At 40.3% G+C, this 21,557-nt stretch overlaps 2 protein-coding genes and 1 long non-coding RNA gene across 8 annotated transcripts in view; 2 read left to right on the forward strand and 1 right to left on the reverse strand.

Annotated features, from left to right (window-relative positions):
• HOOK1 (hook microtubule tethering protein 1) overlaps positions 1 to 21,557 on the reverse strand; it is a 57,668-nt gene that overhangs the window by 10,613 nt on the left and 25,498 nt on the right. For all 5 annotated transcript variants that reach the window (XM_073357523.2, XM_073357522.2, XM_073357524.2 and 2 more), the window contains 11 exons: positions 18,647 to 18,709; positions 17,530 to 17,613; positions 14,762 to 14,928; positions 13,953 to 14,093; positions 12,288 to 12,489; positions 11,455 to 11,565; positions 10,989 to 11,076; positions 10,850 to 10,910; positions 7,484 to 7,624; positions 4,951 to 5,038; positions 1,963 to 1,997 (listed from right to left, as the gene is read on the reverse strand). In XM_073357523.2, coding sequence (XP_073213624.2) covers positions 1,963 to 1,997; positions 4,951 to 5,038; positions 7,484 to 7,624; positions 10,850 to 10,910; positions 10,989 to 11,076; positions 11,455 to 11,565; positions 12,288 to 12,489; positions 13,953 to 14,093; positions 14,762 to 14,928; positions 17,530 to 17,613; positions 18,647 to 18,709 — 1,181 coding nt within the window. The remainder of the gene's footprint in view (positions 1 to 1,962; positions 1,998 to 4,950; positions 5,039 to 7,483; positions 7,625 to 10,849; positions 10,911 to 10,988; positions 11,077 to 11,454; positions 11,566 to 12,287; positions 12,490 to 13,952; positions 14,094 to 14,761; positions 14,929 to 17,529; positions 17,614 to 18,646; positions 18,710 to 21,557) is intronic.
• On the forward strand, positions 1,366 to 9,831 carry LOC140916224 (uncharacterized). 2 transcript variants are annotated; one of them, XM_073357529.2, is made up of 2 exons: positions 1,366 to 1,446; positions 7,122 to 9,709. In XM_073357529.2, exon 2 carries the CDS (start codon positions 8,026 to 8,028, stop codon positions 9,586 to 9,588), a length of 1,563 nt encoding a protein of 520 aa, XP_073213630.2. In that variant the 5' UTR covers positions 1,366 to 1,446; positions 7,122 to 8,025; the 3' UTR covers positions 9,589 to 9,709. The 2 variants fall into 2 exon arrangements, with proteins under 2 accessions (XP_073213630.2, XP_073213629.2); XM_073357528.2 differs by lacking the exon at positions 1,366 to 1,446 and adding an exon at positions 1,658 to 1,800 and having other exon boundaries at positions 7,122 to 9,831.
• Positions 1,445 to 20,892, forward strand: LOC140916225 (uncharacterized). Its single transcript, XR_012160468.1, has 4 exons — positions 1,445 to 1,651; positions 12,393 to 12,564; positions 16,222 to 16,328; positions 17,864 to 20,892. It is a non-coding gene; the product is annotated as an uncharacterized LOC140916225 (long non-coding RNA).

Here is a 21,557-nt window from a genome sequence, read left to right on the forward strand (position 1 = left end):
GGTCTTTTGCTGCAGGGACACAGACAGTACACATATTGGAGATAAGTACTCCTCAGATAACACAAGTGGCACTGAAACCAATAGTACCAGTGCTGTAGATATCGCTGACAGAGAAGGTGAAACCACCAGTCTCGATGGCCCCGCTGGAGCCGGACTTGATGGTGCTGCCTCAGACAGTACTGGTGAATGTTGGTGTTTACGGCCAGACCTTGACTCCCATACTGGAGGAATTTTTAGCAGATCTGTCCCACTTTTGGGATGAAGAATGCAACCTGGACTGTGTCCACCTCAGAAAATGAAGACTGTTTTGAAGGCTTTGAGAAGGCCCCAGGAGCAGAACATCATTTTTCTCCTGATTTTGGCTTTGAGACTGAAGCAGCCAGAAAGGCACTAAAGAACTCTCCGTCTTCTCATGGCTGCGGTCAGGCGCTGAAGGAGGACACTTTTCAAATAAATGTCCCTTAAGACAGAAGTCCCTTTGCTTCTTTGTCCCCACAGGAAAGGAGGTATAAACGGAACATCTGTCCTTAACATGTCCCTGGCCTAAACGAATTAGGCAACTTGTGCGGCTATCATTTACAGGGATCATGGCCCTGCAAGTAACACAGTTTAAACCCTAGGGATCTCTGCATGATGAAAGACACCCAGCACCAATGAATAAGTTACTAAACTACTCTCATAACTAATACTATGCTCTAATAGTAACTAATGCTAAAATCTCTAAAAACTATGTACACAAAGGTTTTTTTTAGTAAAGTTAGTTGAACAAACTGAAGCTTAAGAGCAATGGGAAGCTCCAACTCTTGCCGTGAGTGGTAAGAAAGAACTGAGGCAGAGGTAGTGGTCATGCCCCTTTTGCCCTCAGCTCTGTGTGCAAGGAGGTGTGCATACACTACCTAGCACTGCCAGCAAGAGTCTCAGACTCAAATGCATTGGGCACAAATGGACCTACAATGGACTGTATACATGCACAATCACTCAAAGGACAACAATCACAATCGTTAAAGAGCCTGTGGTGCTGGGAAGGCAGGGAAGTTCGGTGTAAGCTTAAACAAAGGGGTAGAGCACTAAGCATTCAGATCTGTTAGTGAGGATATGTCCAGCCCCAGATGCTGCTTTTCGGAAAGTTGAAAAAAAACTTACATATGCGCGTTGCAAAAGTGGGGGATCAATATGGACAACACTTGGAGGAGGAGAATATGTATATTCACCCTGTTTGTCTAATACACTGTTTTCAAGGGATCTCAGAAGAGTGACTTGCAAAAACAAGGCTCATATCACTGTGAAGCACAGCTGCCAAGTTTTGTGCAGATACTGTTTGCAAAGTTAGTGAGCTAATTTGCATATAATCATAAACTTGAGCTTGTGGTCAACACACGCTGCCCCAAGCAATGGTAGAGGTAGGACATTGAGCTACGCAAAACCTGGCAGCTTTGGCTGGCATAGGTGAGTGCTGGGGTTTCTAAGAAGTAGGGGGCTGCAGGGTATTGGGGCACAGAAGGCTGCTGTTCAGGAAGTGGGGCAAACTCGGTGCAGTTGGCTGCAGGAACACAGGAGGGAGAAGGAAGTTAGAGGGAGCCTTGTGGCCTCTCTGCGGGGATGAGAACCACCACCCATCCTGGGAACTCCTTCCTGACTGAAATCCAGCAAGGTGAGGAAGGAGAGAAAAGATGCCTGCCTGGCTGACTACTCAACATTGCAGCAATGGCCCTGGGGACCAAAAGGCAGAGTTTCTGCCGCTCAACCAGACTGAGCTGTGACTATCACGCGATGTGTGTGACACCTGGGAGCCCTGATGAGGTGACTGAAGGATAGAGCGGCAGTTTTAACTGAATTTCCCATGTTTGGAAATAAGGTTGACCTTTAATAGTGCTTATATGTATTTGCTGCTTATATGAAAAACTTAAATTAGAGGTCTGTTTCTTTTTTGGCTGTATATAAATATCAGTTAGCTTTACTTACATATGTGCTTCTAACTTCTGCTTCAGCTTGCTGGACTATAAAGGTAAGAGAATTAAAAACGAATTTAGACATTGTCCAGAAAATTAAAAATATAACTCTCTGTGCATAAACAAATGGGAGCTCCAACTTTTACAAACAGGTTTTTTAAAAAGTTTCACTTTTCAGATACACTTCTGAATTGTTCAGTAAAATACACATGGTAAAAGTAATAGTCTCTGCGCATTTAGATAATTTTATTCATATTCTTTGTATCACTCTGACATTCTGGATTTTATAGTATACTTCTTGCTATAGAATCATTTGGCAGCAAAAGTGGAAAGGCTGAGACAATTCAAAGAAGGAAGCAGAAAGAAGGAAACAAGAAAACATGATTACAAAAGCAGACTCCAAATATTTTTCATTCGTTAACTTTACGTCTCAATTTAGACCATTAGAACATTTAGAAATTTAAAATAGGTTTATTTTAAAATACACAGTACGTACTGTAATATTTTCCTACATTTGAAATAATTCCCTCTGAAATTGTTAGAACAAAAATAAAAAAAATTGAAAAAAACTAACCTGCTCCCCCTACCAAAAAAACAGTGCAAATGAAGCCAATTCATAAGATTTCCATCTAAATTTTGAGTGCCTCTCTTTTTATGAGAACATTAATAACTTTGGCCTTCACTGTTTACTAGGAAGAATTGTAGCCTCAACTGCCATGACTTTCAGCTTCAAAATAGCAAGGCTAATGTGATTAACTTAAGAAAAAAAAAACAGTAGTCAATTATATAATTTGCCAGGGTGATTTATAGGCAGTATCAGTCTTCCCAGATTCTGCAACTAATAGGATCTGGGGACAGAACTACTTGCCACTTCCACAGAAAGAAAATCTTCCCAATCCCAAAGGGAATTAAAATCCGGAGGTAATTCCGTGAGTACAAATTCAGAATCTGAAATCACATTATGAGGTTTATTCTGGTATAGGGAATTCCTTAGAATGATTAAAGCCTGTCACTCAAACACAAAATAAAAAATGTAAAAACTACACACCCCACAATTGCTGTGCTTTTTGTCATAATTTTCACTAGTTTTTCAAGACTTATTGATCCTAACCTGAATTTACCACTCCTGAAAACAAGGATTCAAGTAAATAAAACATAAACGTTTAAAAAATTGTAATCTTAAATAATTACAATTATATCACACAAACACGTTGTTGAAGGGGATTGGCAGACAGAAGACATTATAAAACACGTCTTACAGTGAAAAACTCTAAGGAGGTCAATCTGTTTTGTGATCAAATCTTCCTGCAACCTTCTCTTTGTTCAGACAGTCTACCAAAACCAACATAGCAAACATAAGTTTTATAATAAAAAGATCTTCAGCCTAGCAGACAAAAGGTATAACAAGATCCAATGGCTTGAAGCTGATGCTAGACAAACTCAGACTAGAAATAAGGCACAATTTTTAACTGTGTGAGGGTAATTAACCATTGGAACAACTTACCAAGGGTCATGGTAGGCTGAGAGTCTGTCATGGATTCCGGCTCGGGCAGCCCTTGGGCCAGCAGCAGCAGTTTGGGTGTGTGAGAGGGGGTTCAAGCTAGGGGCAGTGGGGCGCTTACCTTGGGGTGGGGGGCTTCCACTGGCATGGCACTGCAGCTCCCAAGCGGTGGAGGGGCTGTGGAGGGCTCCGCGCAGCATGCTGCCTGCAGGCCCCACCCCTGCAGTGCCCATTGGCTGCGGTTCCTGGCCAATGGGAGCTGCGGCAGCTGATGCTTGTCCCCCTCCCCTGCCTAGAAGCTGCAGGGACACTGATCCAGTTAGGGAGCCCCTGTCAGTTCCTCCCCCACAGCACCATCTCCCCGCACCAGTGGGGGTCCTGGGTCACCTGCCCCAGCACCCGGGGTGCCCCTGGACCACTTCCGCCCCCAGACTGCTCACAGTCCCCGCCCAAGTTTAAGTCACAGGTATTTTTAGTAAAAGTCATGGACCCCAGGTCACGGGCCGTGAATTTTTGTTGACTGCCCGTGACCTGTCCATGACTTTTACTACAAATATCCGTAACTAAAACATAGCCTTAGTCACGGTGGATTCTCCATCACCGGAAATTTTTAAATCGAGATTGGATTTTTTTCTAAAAGACACGCTCTATTTCAAGCGGGAATTAATTCATATAAAGTTCTATGGCCTGTGTTAAACAGGAAGTCAGACTACAATGGTCCTTTCTTTCCTTATGAATTAGCCCTCAGGGCACATCCCTCTCATAAGAGGGAGACCCCTAAGGATGCATCATGGCAGGAGCAGAATGGCAGGCAGTACAGCTACTATCCCTGTGGTCACATTGTGAGAGTTAACTTGCAACACTTTGCTATCTGAGCGAGAAAAAGTTACTCAGAAGAGTAAGACTGGCTCCCACAGCTCTTCTGCTTTTCAACCTATGGAGCAAGAATTCCAAAGGGTCTTCAGCAGAGTTGGGGAAATGTAGGGAGCACACTACAGACAACGCTTCCTTCTTCTGCATTCTGATACTTGGATTCTGGCTCTATTCTCTTCTCACAGAGTGGAGGGAAGCATTTAAGTGTTAGGGTTAGAGAAGTTGCATTTCATTTTTAAGTTGCTTAAAAGTTTTTGAGCTGGGACTCTGCTGCTCTGAGGGGACTCATGACTCCCCAGTTTGGAGAGATTGAGAATTTCCCTGTGTCTGGATGCTGCTGAACTATTCCTGTCAAGTTTGGCTTGCTCTAGACCTTCGACAGACTGATCAGACAGGAGAGTTTTATTCTCCCTGCTGCAAATTACTATCTCTTAGGCTAATAACCCCACCAAGCCACATTCTTGTTGTTGTTATAATAATTATCAGCACCAGCAAGACTGAAAAGGGGACGGGGCACCATTTTTATTACGTTTAAAGAAAGTCTGACACTATCTCACAAGAATTTTGAGACAATTGGTGAGAGGTCTCCACCTTCAAGAAGTTTGAGAACCTCTAGCTTTTACTTACTCCTTCTGTCTTGGATCCTTGCTCCTGCAAAGTCTTCTGTAGATCCTCAATCTGTTGCTGCAGCTCTCCAATACGCTCATTGCTTAGCCTGTTACAAGGTAAAAGAACTCAGTCACTCATCTGTCTTCTAGTAATCAGGATATGTAGAGTGAAGTTATTCCCCTACACATTTGGGTTATAATTCTTCCGTAGGGTTACACAAAATGCAAGTGTCTGAAGTCAATATATATTTTGTTTGTGTATAAGACCTAATTATAGTTGCTGCAGGCAGGTGCTTGGAACATTTACTGGACACTTAGTAGCCCATAGGCTACAACTTACTTTTTTGGGGGGTGGGGGTAGGGGGGGAAAGGCTGTGTAGGTGGTGGAGGAGAGTGCCTACCTGGAGAGAAGGGAAGTGTCTGCGGTACCTGAGAAAGTGCTGGGATTCCTGCCAGAGTGCTGCCCTTAGACTCTATTTCAGGGCTTCATCTTCAGTATCTGCTTTTGGTTAAAGGAGTCTGACAAATCTGAAGTCCCTCCTCCCAACCCTAACCCCTTCTGGCTGTAGGACAAGGGAAGTTACTTGCTCTTTTGCTACTACCTTGAGCACCCTGTCCCATACCACAAAGCCTCCTGGCTTCAAACAATGGAGAGGGTCTCTACTACTTTCTCTCTCCCATCTCATTCTGGCTGTTACATAGGGTGTCTACTAATCTAGCCCCTCACAGCCGCTACTGCCTCCAATGCTGGTCTGTATTTGGAGCTTAATCAAAGCAGCAGCAGTGAACTGGACATGCTTCTTGTCCAGGTAACTGGTGCCCTCCGCGTTCTGAACAACAAGAATGAAAACTAATGAGATTGATGATCTTTAAAAACATAAGGGCTAGTATTTTTTTTTTTATGAAGACTTAGGGCAAGGCTACACTTGCAGATGTAGAGCGCTGTGAGTTAAACCCGCCTTCGTAGAGTGCAGTAGGGAAAGCACTGCAGTCTGTCCACACTGACAGCTGACAGCGCACTGGCGTAGCCACATTTGTGGCACTTGCAGCGGCATTGGGAGTGGTGCATTATGGGCAGCTATCCCAGCATGCAAGTGACTGCAACGTGCTTTTCAAATGGGGGTGGGGTGGAGTGTGACAGGGAGTGTGTTGTGTGTATGGGGGGGGAAGGGAGTGGGTTTTTGGGATGCTGACAGTGTGGCAGCATGCTGTCTTGTAAGGTCAGACACCCCCCCAACTCACTCAAAGCAAACAGTAAAAACTTTTGCTTTTTCTTGGCGCTGATAAGCAGTTGGCTTCTCTGAAATGGAGCTTTCAACAGGCATTTCCGCATTTCTGCAGCCCATTTCACAATGACAAGAGTGGTCACTTGACTTAAGGGGATTACGGGACGTTTCCGGAGGTCAATCAGAGCGCAGTAATGCAACACCTCGTCCACACTGGCGCCGCGGCGCTCCAGTGGGGCGCAGCAAATGTTATTCCACTCGCCGAGGTGGAGTACCAGCAGCACTGTAGCCGTGGAGTCAGATCGCTCTACGTGCCTTGGCAGTGTGGACGGGGAGTGAGCTAGGGTGCTCGGGGCTGCATTATTGCGCTGTAACTCGCAAGTGTAGCCAAGCCCTTAGACTTCAGATGTTGATGGCACTGGTCTCCCAGCTGAGCACGGAAAGCTTCCTACTTGGAAGTGGTGGGTAGAAGATTGCATTTTTTCCTTCCTGCTGCAGATGATTTATCTGATACTAAAATATTAAGTATTTGGATACTTTATTGGGGAATCTGGTAAGATTGTATGAGCTGATGTATTTTGTTTTGAAGAAACCTTAGCTTTTGGGCTGAGATAATGCAAATAAAAAGTTTTAATCCTATTTAAAAAAAAAACACCTTTGCACATGTACTGGAATGAAGAAAGGGGATAAGACTGGAACATTTTTAAGTGGCCTATATGTAGTCTCCTGTTTGGAGATATCACAAGCATATTCTTAGGTTTTCCGCAAAAGTCTTTGCAGTACACTTAAAATTTTTAGCAATTTAAACTATTCCTAAATTGTTATAGCCTAAGATGAACTGCATTCAGCATTCCTTAACCAGTGGAGAAATTCACCCAGTGTCACAACTCTGGCTCCCCAGCCCAAAGGTCTACATTTTGAGCAATGTAAAACTATAGTGACCGACTTTCTTCACCCACTCTAGGACTATCAAGAATCACCCAGAGATGAGTCCTAAAGAATATCCTCATCAAAGCATGGAGCAGCCACATCTGGCCTGCTGATGTCTTTTCTGCAGGTTTACACTTCCTATGTTCTTTGCAGCTTCCTTTCCCCTTCCTCTTTGTCATGACTGCATCAATGCTTCCATTAGCCAAAGGACAAAACAAGTGGTTACCTTCAACTAGTGTTGGATCAGCAAGGCAAGTCACACTGCCTCCCTTCTAAGGTTGCAGCCCTGAGATTATTCTCTGCAGTGCGATTAGCTGCTGTTTTCTCTGACTGGTGCCTACTCCAAACTGTTCTCAGATTTTTAAAAGAAGATTAAAAAAAAAGAAAGCAAATCACCTTTTTTCTGTTTCCAGTTCATTCATCATCCGATGCTTTTGCTCTAGTTGTTCCTGGAGTTCTACAATACGTTCATTTTCTGAACCCTCTTGTTGCAAGAGAAGCATCTTGTTTTCATGCTGCAGTCGAATAAACATTTCTCTATGGGTCAAAAACAAGAAGTCTCCATTCTGTGAAGAGTTTATATAAATAATTCTTGACTATCTAAAAAGAAAGTAATTTTGCAGAAGAGGTGGCATTCCAGTTCACTAAAATGCCAGTGTACTGAATGTTCTTCAGTAAAAACAAGTGGCATAGTTTTCTGTTAGTTTCAGTAGAATACAGAAAGCAGTAGATTTCCTCACAAAGAGAATACACACCAAACCAAATATGCTTATTTTAATTGGAGATAATTGACATAAAACTAACAAAAATCAATTTATTTGGATGTGATTAATATACTTTTGTTAAAAGAACATTATTAATATTGCAAAATCAAGCATTCAAAAGTTAGGAAAATGTCAGAATTAAGATTGCCTGTGAAACCTTAACTTAGCCCCCTAATGTATATCCATTATAATGCAGTCTACTTAGACGATCACATACTATTTATTGGCACCCTGACAGCAGGATTGTCTGGCTATGTAGACTCCCTCCTCAGGCCCTACGCTACCAGCACTCCCAGCTACCTTCGAGACACCACTGACTTCCTGAGGAAACTTCAATCCATCGGTGATCTTCCTGATAACACCATCCTGGCCACTATGGATGTAGAAGCCCTCTACACCAACATTCCACACAAAGATGGACTACAAGCCATCAAGAACACTATCCCCGATAATGTCACGGCTAACCTGGTAGCTGAACTTTGTGACTTTGTCCTTACCCATAACTACTTCACATTTGGGGACAATGTATACCTTCAGATCAGCGGCACTGCTATGGGTACCCGCATGGCCCCACAGTATGCCAACATTTTTATGGCCGATTTAGAACAACGCTTCCTCAGCTCTCGTCCCCTAAAGCCCCTACTCTACTTGCGCTATATTGATGACATCTTCATCATCTGGACCCATGGAAAAGAAGCCCTTGAGGAATTCCACCATGATTTCAACAATTTCCATCCCACCACCAACCTCAGCCTGGTCCAGTCCACACAAGAGATCCACTTCCTGGACACTACAGTGCTAATAAACAATGGTCACATAAACACCACCCTATACCGGAAACCTACTGACCGCTATTCTTACCTGCATGCCTCCAGCTTTCACCCTGACCACACCACACGATCCATCGTCTACAGCCAAGCTCTGCGATACAACCGCATTTGCTCCAACCCCTCAGACAGAGACAAACACCTACAAGATCTCTGTCAAGCTTTCTTACAACTACAATACCCACATGCAGAAGTAAAGAAACAGATTGATAGAGCCAGAAGAGTTCCCAGAAGTTACCTACTACAGGACAGGCCTAACAAAGAAAATAACAGAACGCCACTAGCCGTCACCTTCAGCCCCCAACTAAAACCCCTCCAACGCATTATTAAGGATCTACAACCTATCCTAAAGGATGACCCAACACTCTCACAAATCTTGGGAGACAGGACAGTCCTTGCCTACAGACAGCCCCGCAACCTGAAGCAAATACTCACCAACAACCACATACCACACAACAGAACCACTAACCCAGGAACTTATCCTTGCAACAAAGCCCGTTGCCAATTGTGCCCACATATCTATTCAGGGGACACCATCACAGGGCCTAATAACATCAGCCACACTATCAGAGGCTCGTTCACCTGCACATCCACCAATGTGATATATGCCATCATGTGCCAGCAATGCCCCTCTGCCATATACATTGGTCAAACTGGACAGTCTCTACGTAAAAGAATAAATGGACACAAATCAGATGTCAAGAATTATAACATTCATAAACCAGTCGGAGAACACTTCAATCTCTCTGGTCACGCAATCACAGACATGAAGGTCGCTATCTTAAAACAAAAAACCTTCAAATCCAGACTCCAGCGAGAAACTGCTGAATTGGAATTCATTTGCAAATTGGATACTATTAATTTAGGCTTAAATAGAGACTGGGAGTGGCTAAGTCATTATGCAAGGTAGCCTGTTTCCTCTTGTTTTTTCCTACCCCCTCCCCCAGATGTTCTGGTTTAACTTGGATTTAAACTTGAAGAGTGGTCAGTTTGGATGAGCTATTACCAGCAGGAGAGTGAGTTTGTGTGTGTATGGGGGTGGGGGGGATGTGAGAAAACCTGGATTTGTGCAGGAAATAGCCCAACTTGATTGTCATGCACATTGTGTAAAGAGTTGTCACTTTGGATGGGCTATCACCAGCAGGAGAGTGAATTTGTGGGGGGGGGTGGAGGGTGGATTTGTGCTGGAAATGGCCCACCTGATGATCACTTTAGATAAGCTATTACCAGCAGGACAGTGGGGTGGGAGGAGGTATTGTTTCATATTCTCTGTGTATATATAAAGCCTGCTGCAGTTTCCACGATATGCATCTGAGGAAGTGAGCTGTAGCTCACGAAAGCTTATGCTCTAATAAATTGGTTAGTCTCTAAGGTGCCACAAGTACTCCTTTTCTATTTATACCCTGTATCATTCTGTTTGTAAAAACAACAGCAGAAATTTCATCAGGTGGTGTCATACTGACACCTTCATAGATCATCAGCAAAGTTGGAACTTCTGCAACACTCACACCTCTTCCACTTGAGCTAACAGAGTAACTGATAGGAATACTCATCCCTTACGTGGGCTGGAGGGGGATGAGACATTCTTTGTCAGAGAGTTTCTCAGCTATTTGCTGATAGCAAAGGTATGATAATTCTCAGGAATCTTGAGTTTCATTCCAGGCTTGGAAGGGAGTGTTCTCTAGTGGGAAGACTTCTGCCAGTTTCCCCAAAACTTGACCCCTTCTGCTACACCCCTTCTAAACTGTCCCAGTCCTGTCTCTTCCCCACCCTTGCCTTCTTATCCCAGTCTTATCCCAGAAGAAAACACATTTACTGTAGATTTAGTAAGACATATAACACCACATTATTCAGGGCTGAACCTGCATTTTGCAAGTCTTCTGTGATTGCCTATCCTCGATTCTGCCAGACTTTCCATATAACCATAGCAAGTTCTCAACCACTCCGCTTCAGTTTCCTCATCTACAAAATGAGGATACCTTCCTACCTTATACAGCGTGTTGCAAGGTTTAATTTAATGTCTATAAAGCATTTTACTAGTGGCTTCCCTATAAGAACATCAAACTTCTAGGTTTTTTTTAATTGAAAAGTAGTAAATTGCCCAACAAGCTGTTTGAGACACTGAACTTTAGCAAGGGAAGGGTATTGCTCAAGGTGAGCTCTTTCCTTACCTGTATTCCACTGGTAGAATTTCAGCAGCAAGATTCTCATGACTTTTTACAGCAGATGCATCTGAAAAGGCACGAAAATTTGACAAATTCACTTCCAGATAACATACCAATCTATTTTAAAAAAACATCAAGAAAGTACCTGCTTGATTCAGGTGATCCTGTTGCATCTGAGAACACCGGAGCTCTTCATTAGTTTCTTTCAGAGCATCCCGCTGCACTATAAGTCTCTAAGAAAAGGTCAAAGCATATTTAAGGTAGAAATAAGACGAAATTGTTTCATGTTGGCACATTCCATCAGGAATGAAAGATCCATCATTTATAACACTATTTTCAGGACATGAGTTAAATGCTGAAGGCTTTTGATAATGTTTATACCAAATGCTGACCTATCAATTTCCAAGTTACAAAGACCAGTATACTAAAGTGACTATATACATAATTTCTAAGGCTAAATCTCATCCCTATGGCAGCACTACTGATGCCTAAGAGCACCTGAGAAATTATTCTCAAGATGACCACAGTGAAAAATTCTGGCCAGGCCAGCACACAAAAAGTCTGAGAGACTTTCTAGTGAATTTGAGTAAATACTCATGCATAAGACTTACCTCTTTTTCTTTGAATAAAGATTCATGCTTTTCTTCAAGTCGCTTCAATTCAAATGCTAACGTATCAGCTCTTTTGGACTCCTCAGAAAGTCTGTTATGAAGCTCTTGGACCTTGAATGATAATGACATAGGTGTTATATTTAGTGTATGTTCTAAGATGTTATTAATATAATTTTTTTAAACTCTGGCACTTATGGGTGGGGAAAAAGAGCTGGATTAAGAAGAGGAAGATCATGTTCAAGCAGTTCATTAGTCACAGGGTCTCAGAAACCTAATAAAGTAGGTTTCTATGGTTGTTGTAATCTAATCAGAACTAAAATGTCTATGTCTCTGCTGAATACAACCAACACACATGGTTCATCTTGGCCAGCAGCCTTTTTCCCCCTAAATAAAAGGCATATAGGAATTCTGATGACTAGCTTGGAACTTTCAGAAGCAAATTGTTGTGCACTTCCGAAAATGAAAACAAGATATTTTAAAAAAGGATTTTTAAAATCAGTAAGACAGTATGTCATACCTAGAAGATGTCAGCTACACATTAAACAAAACAGGACACCTGATCACCACTGCACTCATTGAACTGATGAGTTGCACACTGTGCCGTGAACTGCAGGTCAAGAAATGACCTCAGGTAAGCCAGCTGGTGAGAGTTTGGAAGGGAAAAGGGGAGACAGAGTATATTGCAGAGCTGAAAGTTTCCTTATGAACAGTCTTGACACCAGCCCCAACAATCGTTAGATCAAGCAGCTCAATTTTTTTCAGTCAACTGTAATTATTTTTAATAAAAATACACCTGAGAATAGTTAAGATGTTGAATACAGTTGTTGCCTTACCTGTCTTTTGTATGTTTCCAGCTGAGCACGTGCTGCATTTGCCTTCTTTAGCTCTTCCTCTAGGCTGACTGTATTATGCATATACATCATGTTGGTGTCTTGCAGAGACTTTACCTGTCGGCGGAAGTCATTCAAGTCCTCCAGTTTTTTACGATACACTTCAACTGTTGACTCCAGTTTACTTGCCTTATCTGCAAAAGTTCTACAAGAATAAATATGAATTATGGAAACAGTAAGATGTATTTTTCACACAAACAAACTGCAACCAAGCAAATCAGTAAGTTCTGCTCTCATCTGCAAGCATGGCTCCAATTAGCTTAGACAGGGAGATGCATGCATATATCCAAGGTTAGAGTTACGTCCTCTGTGTAAAACTAATGCATTATTTTAATTCTTTTAAGCTGTAGGGTTCATATAGACTCAAACACAAAGTTTAGTTTTAAAAGTAGTCATTGTGGAGATGCAGGCCCACAAAACCATGTGTTGACATATGCCTTGTAGACGGAGACAGTATATTAAATGGCCCCACAGATTCATGATGGTGTTGGAGTTAATACAAGTGAACTATGCTCTAGGCTACAGATTGATCTTGCAGCTGAATAAGCCTGCAAAATACTGGTGCCTCTATCTAGCAGAAATAGGTACAAAGCTACAGTACATTACTACTACAGATATGTTTTGGAGATCATTATCCTATGGGTATCTTTGCCAGGAGGCATGAACAAGGAAGACAAATTGATCAGTTCCTTTTAAAAAGGTATATAAGACAGAAAGTGTTCTGTCCAAATAATATCAAGGTATTTTAATACAGAAATGGATCTTCGTTTTACTGGCACAAAAGAATTAACAAACCTTTAAACTAAATATTGAGTCACTTTACTGTCTGGCATCTTACAAAATTAAAAATTAGCATAGGAGTAATTCCAAAATCCAATCTCTTATACTTAACCTGATGCTCTTCTATGAACCTTGATATAGTGTAAAATTGGAATATATTTTATTCTATATTAAATTATCTGCTATAACAATAAAAGAGTGACTTTACATGGTTATATTTCTAGAAATATGATAGCACCATATTTACTTTCTGTACTTTTTAGTAACCAGTTTAGTTTACATATGTGGAACTCAACGCAACACGATGAGTTCTCATCATGCTTGTTGTGTTTTGTCCCTACTGAGTCTTGTAATCCTGAAAATACAATCTAACTAAAATACAGGTGCAGATAGTTAAGTTTCATTTTCACTTGGTTTGAGACTTATATTTGGGCAATTAATTTTTTTCTGTATCAGAAAAGGCGGGCCTTTGCCAATAAAAATATCCTGTTGGTAATAAAATCCATTATGATTAGAACATTCTCATTTCCTAGGGTATTTTGTTTTCTACATCAGGAGGAGAAAGGCTGTATCTTTTAGTCCTGCTTCATGTGGGAGTCTTTTGCAAAATAATGTCGATATGCAGAGTACTTATTGTGCTCATAAACTTACATTTCACCTTCCAATTTTATTTTTCACTCTGGTCCTTTTTTCCATTTAGTTTTAAGTTTGCCTGTGGTAAGACATAAGCTGTGTAATTTTATACAGAAATGTCTATCTTTAAATATGGAGCCTTGGCATTCTCTTTCGGAACCTTCAGTCTGAATGGTAGCTATGTCCACTACATACCTAAGAACGTCAATTTCATCTTTTAGGGCCCTGGATTCTTCTGCCAAACAGGTCAACTCATCATTTCTATGTTGCAGCTCAATCAGTTGTTTCTCCAGATCTTCACAGTGAACACGATAATCATCCTTTGCAGCTTCAAGCCTTTTGTAAACAAGAAGCTGTTAAGAAAATATATTTTCCTATCTTTTGTTCATGTAACTAATATGATCCACTTTCTATTGAAACAGTAAAAAATATTCAAAATACATAAGCTTAGCAGACACAGAATAAAAAAAAGGTAGTTAAAGCCTGGAAAAAACAACTAACGAAAGTATTGTCACTAGGGCTATTTACTACAAACACACCATATCATCTGAACAGATCTGTTAGTTTACTGTGTTAATATTTTACTCAAAGGAGTTTCTGGTTCATTTATAACTGCCGTAAAAGAAAGTGTGAATCACTTAGACCCAGACAATGTTGGGGTTTTATTAGTACAAATCACCACATGAAACATTTGGTTTCATGTTCTTATCCTTGGTCCTGCCTTTCTCCCTCCCATTAGAGCCCACAATATTTTAGAAAATCGTGGAAGGAAAAGCATTAATGGTCTCAATGATCATCCAAAATGGAAGTAGTTTAGGGGAAACACTAAACTGTACCTTTAAAAATATAGTTTATATTAATTCAATGAAAGAGAGAAGCTTTTAGAATAATGAATAGAAAAGTGAACTGAGAAGGAAAATCCTGCGTATTTAGAAGAAACTCCCGTCACATACGACAACAACATTTTGAGAGAGGATTAAATAAAGCTGCAAGTTATTTCGTACCTGAAGTTTTCTTCCTGCAGTTGTTCTAGCTGCAGCTGTGCATGGAAATACTTTTTTGCAACAACAGTATTTGGATCATCAAGAGAGCCATCTAACTGGTCTAATCGATCATTCATGACCTCGTTTTCAGACATCAAACTGTTTTTTTCATCTTGAAGGGCAGCCACCTAGTGCACATAACACAACATCAAGTTTATAGGTCCCATCCAATTGCCAAGAAGAACCCAAAATAATAGATTATAAGATGCCACCAAATAATTTGTTACATAGAAGTTAAACATTTGAAAAATTTAGAAAGTGATTTATAAATACCCTTAAGCACCTAGCTGCTTTAGCGTAAGAAAGTTGTCAAGCAAGGAAGTGTGTCTTTTTTGTTTTGTTTTATAAATGAAAACTATAAATACGGGGGGCTACGGATATGTTCAGATTTTATGAAAACAAAAGGAAACAAATATGATTAATTCAAAAAAACAATGCCTATAGAAACTGAACAGAAACAATAATAGTAGGATGAAGAGTATTTCCAATTTGGCTTGTGTACTAACAATAAAAAGCAGAATGGGACTGGCTAGCACACTAACACTGCACTGCTGTGCATTCAGTCATGGATGGTTGTGCAAAAAGCAGGTCCAAGAGCCATAAGCTAATAAGCAGACACACAAAAAATCCTAGACAGCATCATAGAGGGCATGCATTTTTGCAGTGACGGAACTGGTTTGATTTTGAAAGTGTTCACAGCTAAGCAAACGGGAACACAACATTACACTAAGTTTGTAAGTATATTAAAACAGCCATAAAATGGGCAAGGATTAAATGACGGAACCCTTAAGCTCTTTCTAGTGAAAGATGGTGTGTTAATTTTAATACTTCATCAAACATCAGAGCATATAGCATGGGTTAGTTAACTGGCACTTAAACAGTAGAATGTGCTCTTTGGGTTATGTTTTCCTGAATCATAAAGGAAACCTACCTTTCTTATATTCTTGGAAAATATCAAGGAAGACTGAGACCTTACAAGTGAATTTATTAAGAATTAGTTTAAATGAGAAAGGTCAGCCATTATCATGACTTTCAATACATATGCAGCATACCATGGTGGCAATATTTAATAAGATATAAAGTTAGCATAATAATCTGATGCAATATTAAAATATTTTTTATTTATCCATGATTATATCACAATTTAAGTGTTTATAATTAAATAGATGTAAAAGAAACCAAAAGCACTCTCCCACCTCTTCACTGAGTACTTACTGGCTTTAAGGTCCTATTCTCTGAATATCTGGTAAGCCAATTTACTGTATATTTGCAGACCTAGAGCAAATCTGTGCCTTAAGAGTCTTTTATTATTCCCTGTACAAGACCTAATCAGTCTTCAGTCATGGAGACAGTACACACTTTTAGAAAGCAGGATGTTTATTAACTGAATGTCTCACTCATTTCCTTCACTCTCATTTCAGGTCCCTCAGAGTCACATTGGCTGTCTCCTACTTCATTTCAACACCATATACATTATGCTGAAACCATGGCGCACCACTGGATGATGAAATGAACAAATACGTATTGTGTAATTTCAAAAATATGGACGCCTATTTTACAAAATATACTTTCCATTAGTACATACTAATATACTTTAGTTACCATATGTACATTCATGCTCAACTATACATACTTTTAACAACTACTCCCGGTCATGACATTCAAAGAGGATAGACCAACCAGATTTGTGTGAACTACCATCAAGTTAACTACTCCAAACAGAAGTCTATAACAGCTGTGTGGTAGTTCTGACTTCTCAAAATGATGCATCATAGGTATCACAGCACAACCAGAAATGGCAATTTGGGACTGAAGCAGAAATGGCTGGCATAAAGTTACAGGCTAAAAATCTTTCCTTAGCTTTGCTATTTGGTAAATTCAGCACAATCATACATTTACAGTGGGTGCAATTACCAGAAATCATTTACCATACCACCTCTGCAAAAGCAAGTTGATCAAGTTTTGACCACTGAGCAAAACACATTTTCAGGGTGAGGCCTCTTATATCAAGTTTCAGAATTACAGACCCCTGAAAGTTTGGTTTTAGAAAGAAAGCTGCAGGTGGAACCTTAAATAACAGAAAGAGAATGGGAACACTATCATGCAGGGGAGAAGGATTACCTCACCTCAGCTCGACTTTACTGATTTGTGAGTTGAAGTTAATACCACCATATAGAAAACTGTTAAAATATGCCCCATATTGAAACTCTACAAACAAGTGAGATAAAAAGTTACTTGATTACAGACTTTCTTCATCTGCTTCCTACTGAAAATGGCTTTATTTCACCTTCAGTGAATGCAATCAGTCCATTATAATGAATTGGTTCTTAATATATTTTTAAAAGGGCTAAAGCTATTGTTAGCTGAAAATAAACTATGGAACATTTTTATAATAATTTTTACTATTCATAGTTACATGATTGCAACGACTGCTTACTAACTGCAAGATATCAAGTTATTATGCCAAGAAATCTTTCCTACTATGGGTTAGCAATATATTTTCCAATAGTCACAGGGGAGTTGAGCATGGATTTACATTAAAGGATAATATTTCCAACAATAGCATATATGAAGCATTTCAGAGTGTGGAAGTTTTGTTTCAGTACAAACTGAAAGAACAAAAAATTTATAGGTGAAATTTAACCTCTAAAGACATTGCATTTTGCAACTGTTTAACAGAGCTTCTATTTCTTGATGTCACATATTTGAAAAAGTGTGTGTCTCCTCACCTGCAGGTCTAGTTCTTGACATCTTTGCTTCAGTTCTTCTTTTTCTGCTAGTGCTTCTTGAAGGTGTTCCAGGGCTCTTTTCATCTTAAAAAAAAAAAGAAAAAAAAGAAAAAAAAAAGATTTAATGCAAGTTAGATGTATTGAAATTAAGATTATTTTATATGCTCCCTGTCTGTACAAGGAGTGACATGTAAGATAGATATGACAGAGAGAGAGAGAGTAAGGCACATCTATACTGCAAAAACAGACAGAAAAAACTGTAGAACCAGGTTCTGAGATTTGCTGCCACAGAAGTGTTTGTTTTCATTTGCTTGCTTTTTTTTTTTTCTTCCAGTGTAGACGTACTCGAAGTGACTTGCTTGCCTAAGGTCAGAGAGAATCTGCAGCAGGGCAGAGAACTGAACCCGAGACTCCAGCATACAAGACAAGCAACCAGGCTACTGACCATCCTTCCTCGGACAGCAACTGGAAGGTCAATGTCATCATAGGGGAAACATCTGAGCTCTTTCTTGGGGAGTGCTTTTAAATTAATGATAATTATAACTTCAAGAACAGAACTCTGGGTTTGGGATCACATACAACTCAAATATTTTCCAGGATCTCTCTGCAGTATCTGTACTCATCTGCACTTTCTAACCTAAATGGAGGTTGATAGCAGCCTTACTCCTTGCTCTTCCTGTCATATCCTCCCGCAGTCTCTACTCAGGCAACAGAGATGATAAGATCAGCCATTTCACGTCTTTTAAAAAAAAGCTAAGTTTATGTGCACTGCTTTACTCAGCCATTCACCTACTTCTTGCACTATGGGAGACAATGAAAGATAAGAGTTAAATTTACTCTAACTTCCTAGGGTAGCAACAGCATGTTGCTCTGCCTTTTGTGAAATACAAGTCTGGGCATTGATTTTGGTAAGCTGGTCTGAAGGAAAAAACCACTGGCTGTATAAAGCAAGAAGCAAGTTAATTTGTATAGATGAAGGACTGAAACGTCTTTCTTTGAAGATGATGGGAGAGGCACCTTTGTGTCTACTCTCTGAATTTTCAAGCATGATGTGAATAAATTATTTTTGAAACTCTTAACATTGCTTTGACTATTATAACGAACATAAAGCAATTACCTGTTGCTCCATTTCACCAGATGTATCATTTGTGACAGAACTCAGTATTTCCTTGCTCATGAGCTAAAAAAAACAAAACAAAAATGCCACATACATTATATCTGTTTGCACTATTTTACTATAGAGCTAGTGGCTTCTGTTATTGAATAAAAACTTGGATTTACCACCTCTCCCCCATTTAACTTCAGTAGTTGTTAGTGGACAGATACAGAAGTTTCCTGCATATCCTTGGGAAACCTTATTGAATTAAGGTTAAGTATCTTTGGGGGTGTCAAAATATAAAGGGAAGGGTAAACACCTTTAAAAGCCCTCCTGGCCAGAGGAAAAACCCTTTCACCTGTAAAGGGTTAAGAAGCTAGGATAACCTCTCTGGCACCTGACCAAAATGACCAATGAGGAGACAAGATACTTTCAAAGCTGGAGTGGGGGAGAAACAAAGGTTTGCTCTGTCTGTGTGTTGTTTTTGCCAGGAACAGAAAAGGAATGGGGTCTTAGAACTTAGTAAGTAATCTAGCTAGATATGCATTAGATTCTGGTTTCTTTGAATGGCTGATAAATTAAGCAGTGCTGAATGGAATGGATATTCCTGTTTTTGTGTCTTTTTGTAACTTAAGGTTTTGCCTAGAGGGACTCTCTATGTTTTGAATCTGATTACCCTGTAAGGTATTTACCATCCTGATTTTACAGAGGTGATTTTTTTACTTTTTCTTCAATTAAAATTCTTCTTTTAAGAACCTGATTGCTTTTTCATTGTTCTTAAGATCCGAGGGTTTGGGTCTGTGTTCACCAATGCAAATTGGTGAGGATTTTTATCAAACCTTCCCCAGGAAAGGGGTGTAGGGTTTGGGGACGATTTGGGGCGGAAAGATGTTTCCAAGTGGGCTCTTTCCTGGTTATATATTTGTTAGATGCTTGGTGGTGGCAGCAATAAAGTCCAAGGGCAAAAGGTAAAATAGTTTGTACCTTGGGGAAGTTTTAACCTAAGCTGATAAAAATAAGCTTAGGGGGCTTTTCATGCAGGTCCCCACATCTGTACCCTAGAGTTCAGAGTGGGGAAGGAACCTTGACAGGGGTCCATTGTATTAAATGAATGGTTTATGTATTATTGTGAGCCAGGACTGCACATAACTTTTCTAAGGGGGAGATGTGATGTGAGGCCTGGGAGTACAAAGGATTATATTGAAAATGTATGGACAAGACAAGAATGGACTTTTAGGACACCAAGTTTGAAGTGGATTTCCGGAGGAATACCTAGGAAGAGGTTAATGAAAATTCCCACCTCCACTTATGCAAAAACTCAGCCTTCTGAAACTATGCCCTAAGAAGTGTGCCACGTCTGCTGATTATCTGTTACCAGAGATAGGAGATGAAAGGCCCGAAGTATACTAAGAAATGGTGAACTTCCCAACCAGGGTTCTGAATCTGAGAAAGCTATGAACTCTTAACCACAGAGAAAACCCAGTTGTGAGTTTTGAAGGACTGAAACCTATCAGAGCTTGAGTCTGGAGTTGGGGGTAACCACTGGTAAACTTTTTCATGCATGAAGGTTCTTTTATTGTTTAATATGTTTTCCCTGTAATGCTTTCACATTAAGACTAAAGAAAGAGCTGTGTGGTAACTTATGATTACAAGCCATGCACTAGTCATAACTTCTGGGAAAAAACACGAAGTGCAGACCCTGTCTTTCTGGGGATAACAGTATAGGTAGGGAACCATGAAGCCTGAAAGAACGGCCAGTCAGGAGAGAGAGAGAGATGCAGGTCTTCATGCAAGAGAGGTGATAGTTGGGAGCCTGGAATGGATGCCCTTGGTGGACCACGGAGGAGGAATACAGATGCAGATGCCCTGAAACTGTGACAATTAGTATTTGAGTATTACACTGTTACACTTAACTGTTAATTCAAGATCTACAGTAGCCAGAGAAAGTACTCTGTTCTTTTAACAAAACAGATGTAGTAACTTTATGGGTTAAATTTTGGCTCCACTGAAATCAATGGCAAAACTCTCATCAATTTCAGTGTGGACAGATGTCCACCCAATGAGTTTAATCAGCATTAGCAGCTGTCACACTCCAATATTTCTTCGATAAATTGTCATACAGGGAACAACTGGAAGACTAGTATGGAGTACTGGATACTGTGTTTGCCAACTACCACAGCTAATAAGCTTTGCCTCTTACTCAGAAAAAAAAAAAAAAAAGTCATAGCACTAGACCCAGACTTTAGCCAGAAGTTCAATAGGTCAAAATATGTAGCAAACAAAATTCTGATTAGCAGAATTATTACCTACACACAAAACCTTAGTACCCTTAAACACAACTGGTTTCTTAACTATCGAAACTAAAGTTGTATTAGGTTTTATTACTGGATATATTTTCAGTGCAGGATAGGTGTTAGTAGAATCATAGAAGATTAGGGTTGGAAGAGACCTCAGGAGGTCATCTCGTCCAACCCCCTGCTCAAAGCAGGACCAACCCCAACTAAATCAGGACCAACCCCAATTAAATCAAAGAGCTCCAAGTAAAACAGACTTCAAAGAAGCAGACTTTACCAAACTTAGAGAACTGCTAGGTAAGGTCCCATGGGAAAAAGAAGTTCAGGAGAGCTGGTCCCGTGCAGAAGTCAGAGCAGTTTAAGGGCTGCCCTAACTTCCATCTGCTTTTAACAGCCCTCTAAGGACCAACACTCAAGTAAGGATCCCCAGAACACAAAGTGTGCTCTGGCACAAGAGCTGAATTGAGAACAGATAGCATAGAGCTGTTTACAAGACACACGGGGAATGCCCAACTGCCTTTAAGGAAGCTTTCTGGTTCCTTTTTCCTGGTGATCAATGCAAAACAGCTGGAAAGGGAAGAGGGGCAGGGTGTAAAGATCTGGCTCTATATATTTATATTCAAGATTTCCTGTTTATA

The sequence above is a fragment of the Lepidochelys kempii genome, chromosome 8 (assembly GCF_965140285.1).
Source record: "Lepidochelys kempii isolate rLepKem1 chromosome 8, rLepKem1.hap1, whole genome shotgun sequence".
Taxonomy (NCBI): domain Eukaryota; kingdom Metazoa; phylum Chordata; order Testudines; family Cheloniidae; genus Lepidochelys; species Lepidochelys kempii.

Excerpts from the sequence above, each read along its gene's own strand:
- LOC140916224 (XM_073357529.2), top strand. The coding sequence starts at position 8,026 with ATGTATATCCATTATAATGCAGTCTACTTAGACGATCACATACTATTT.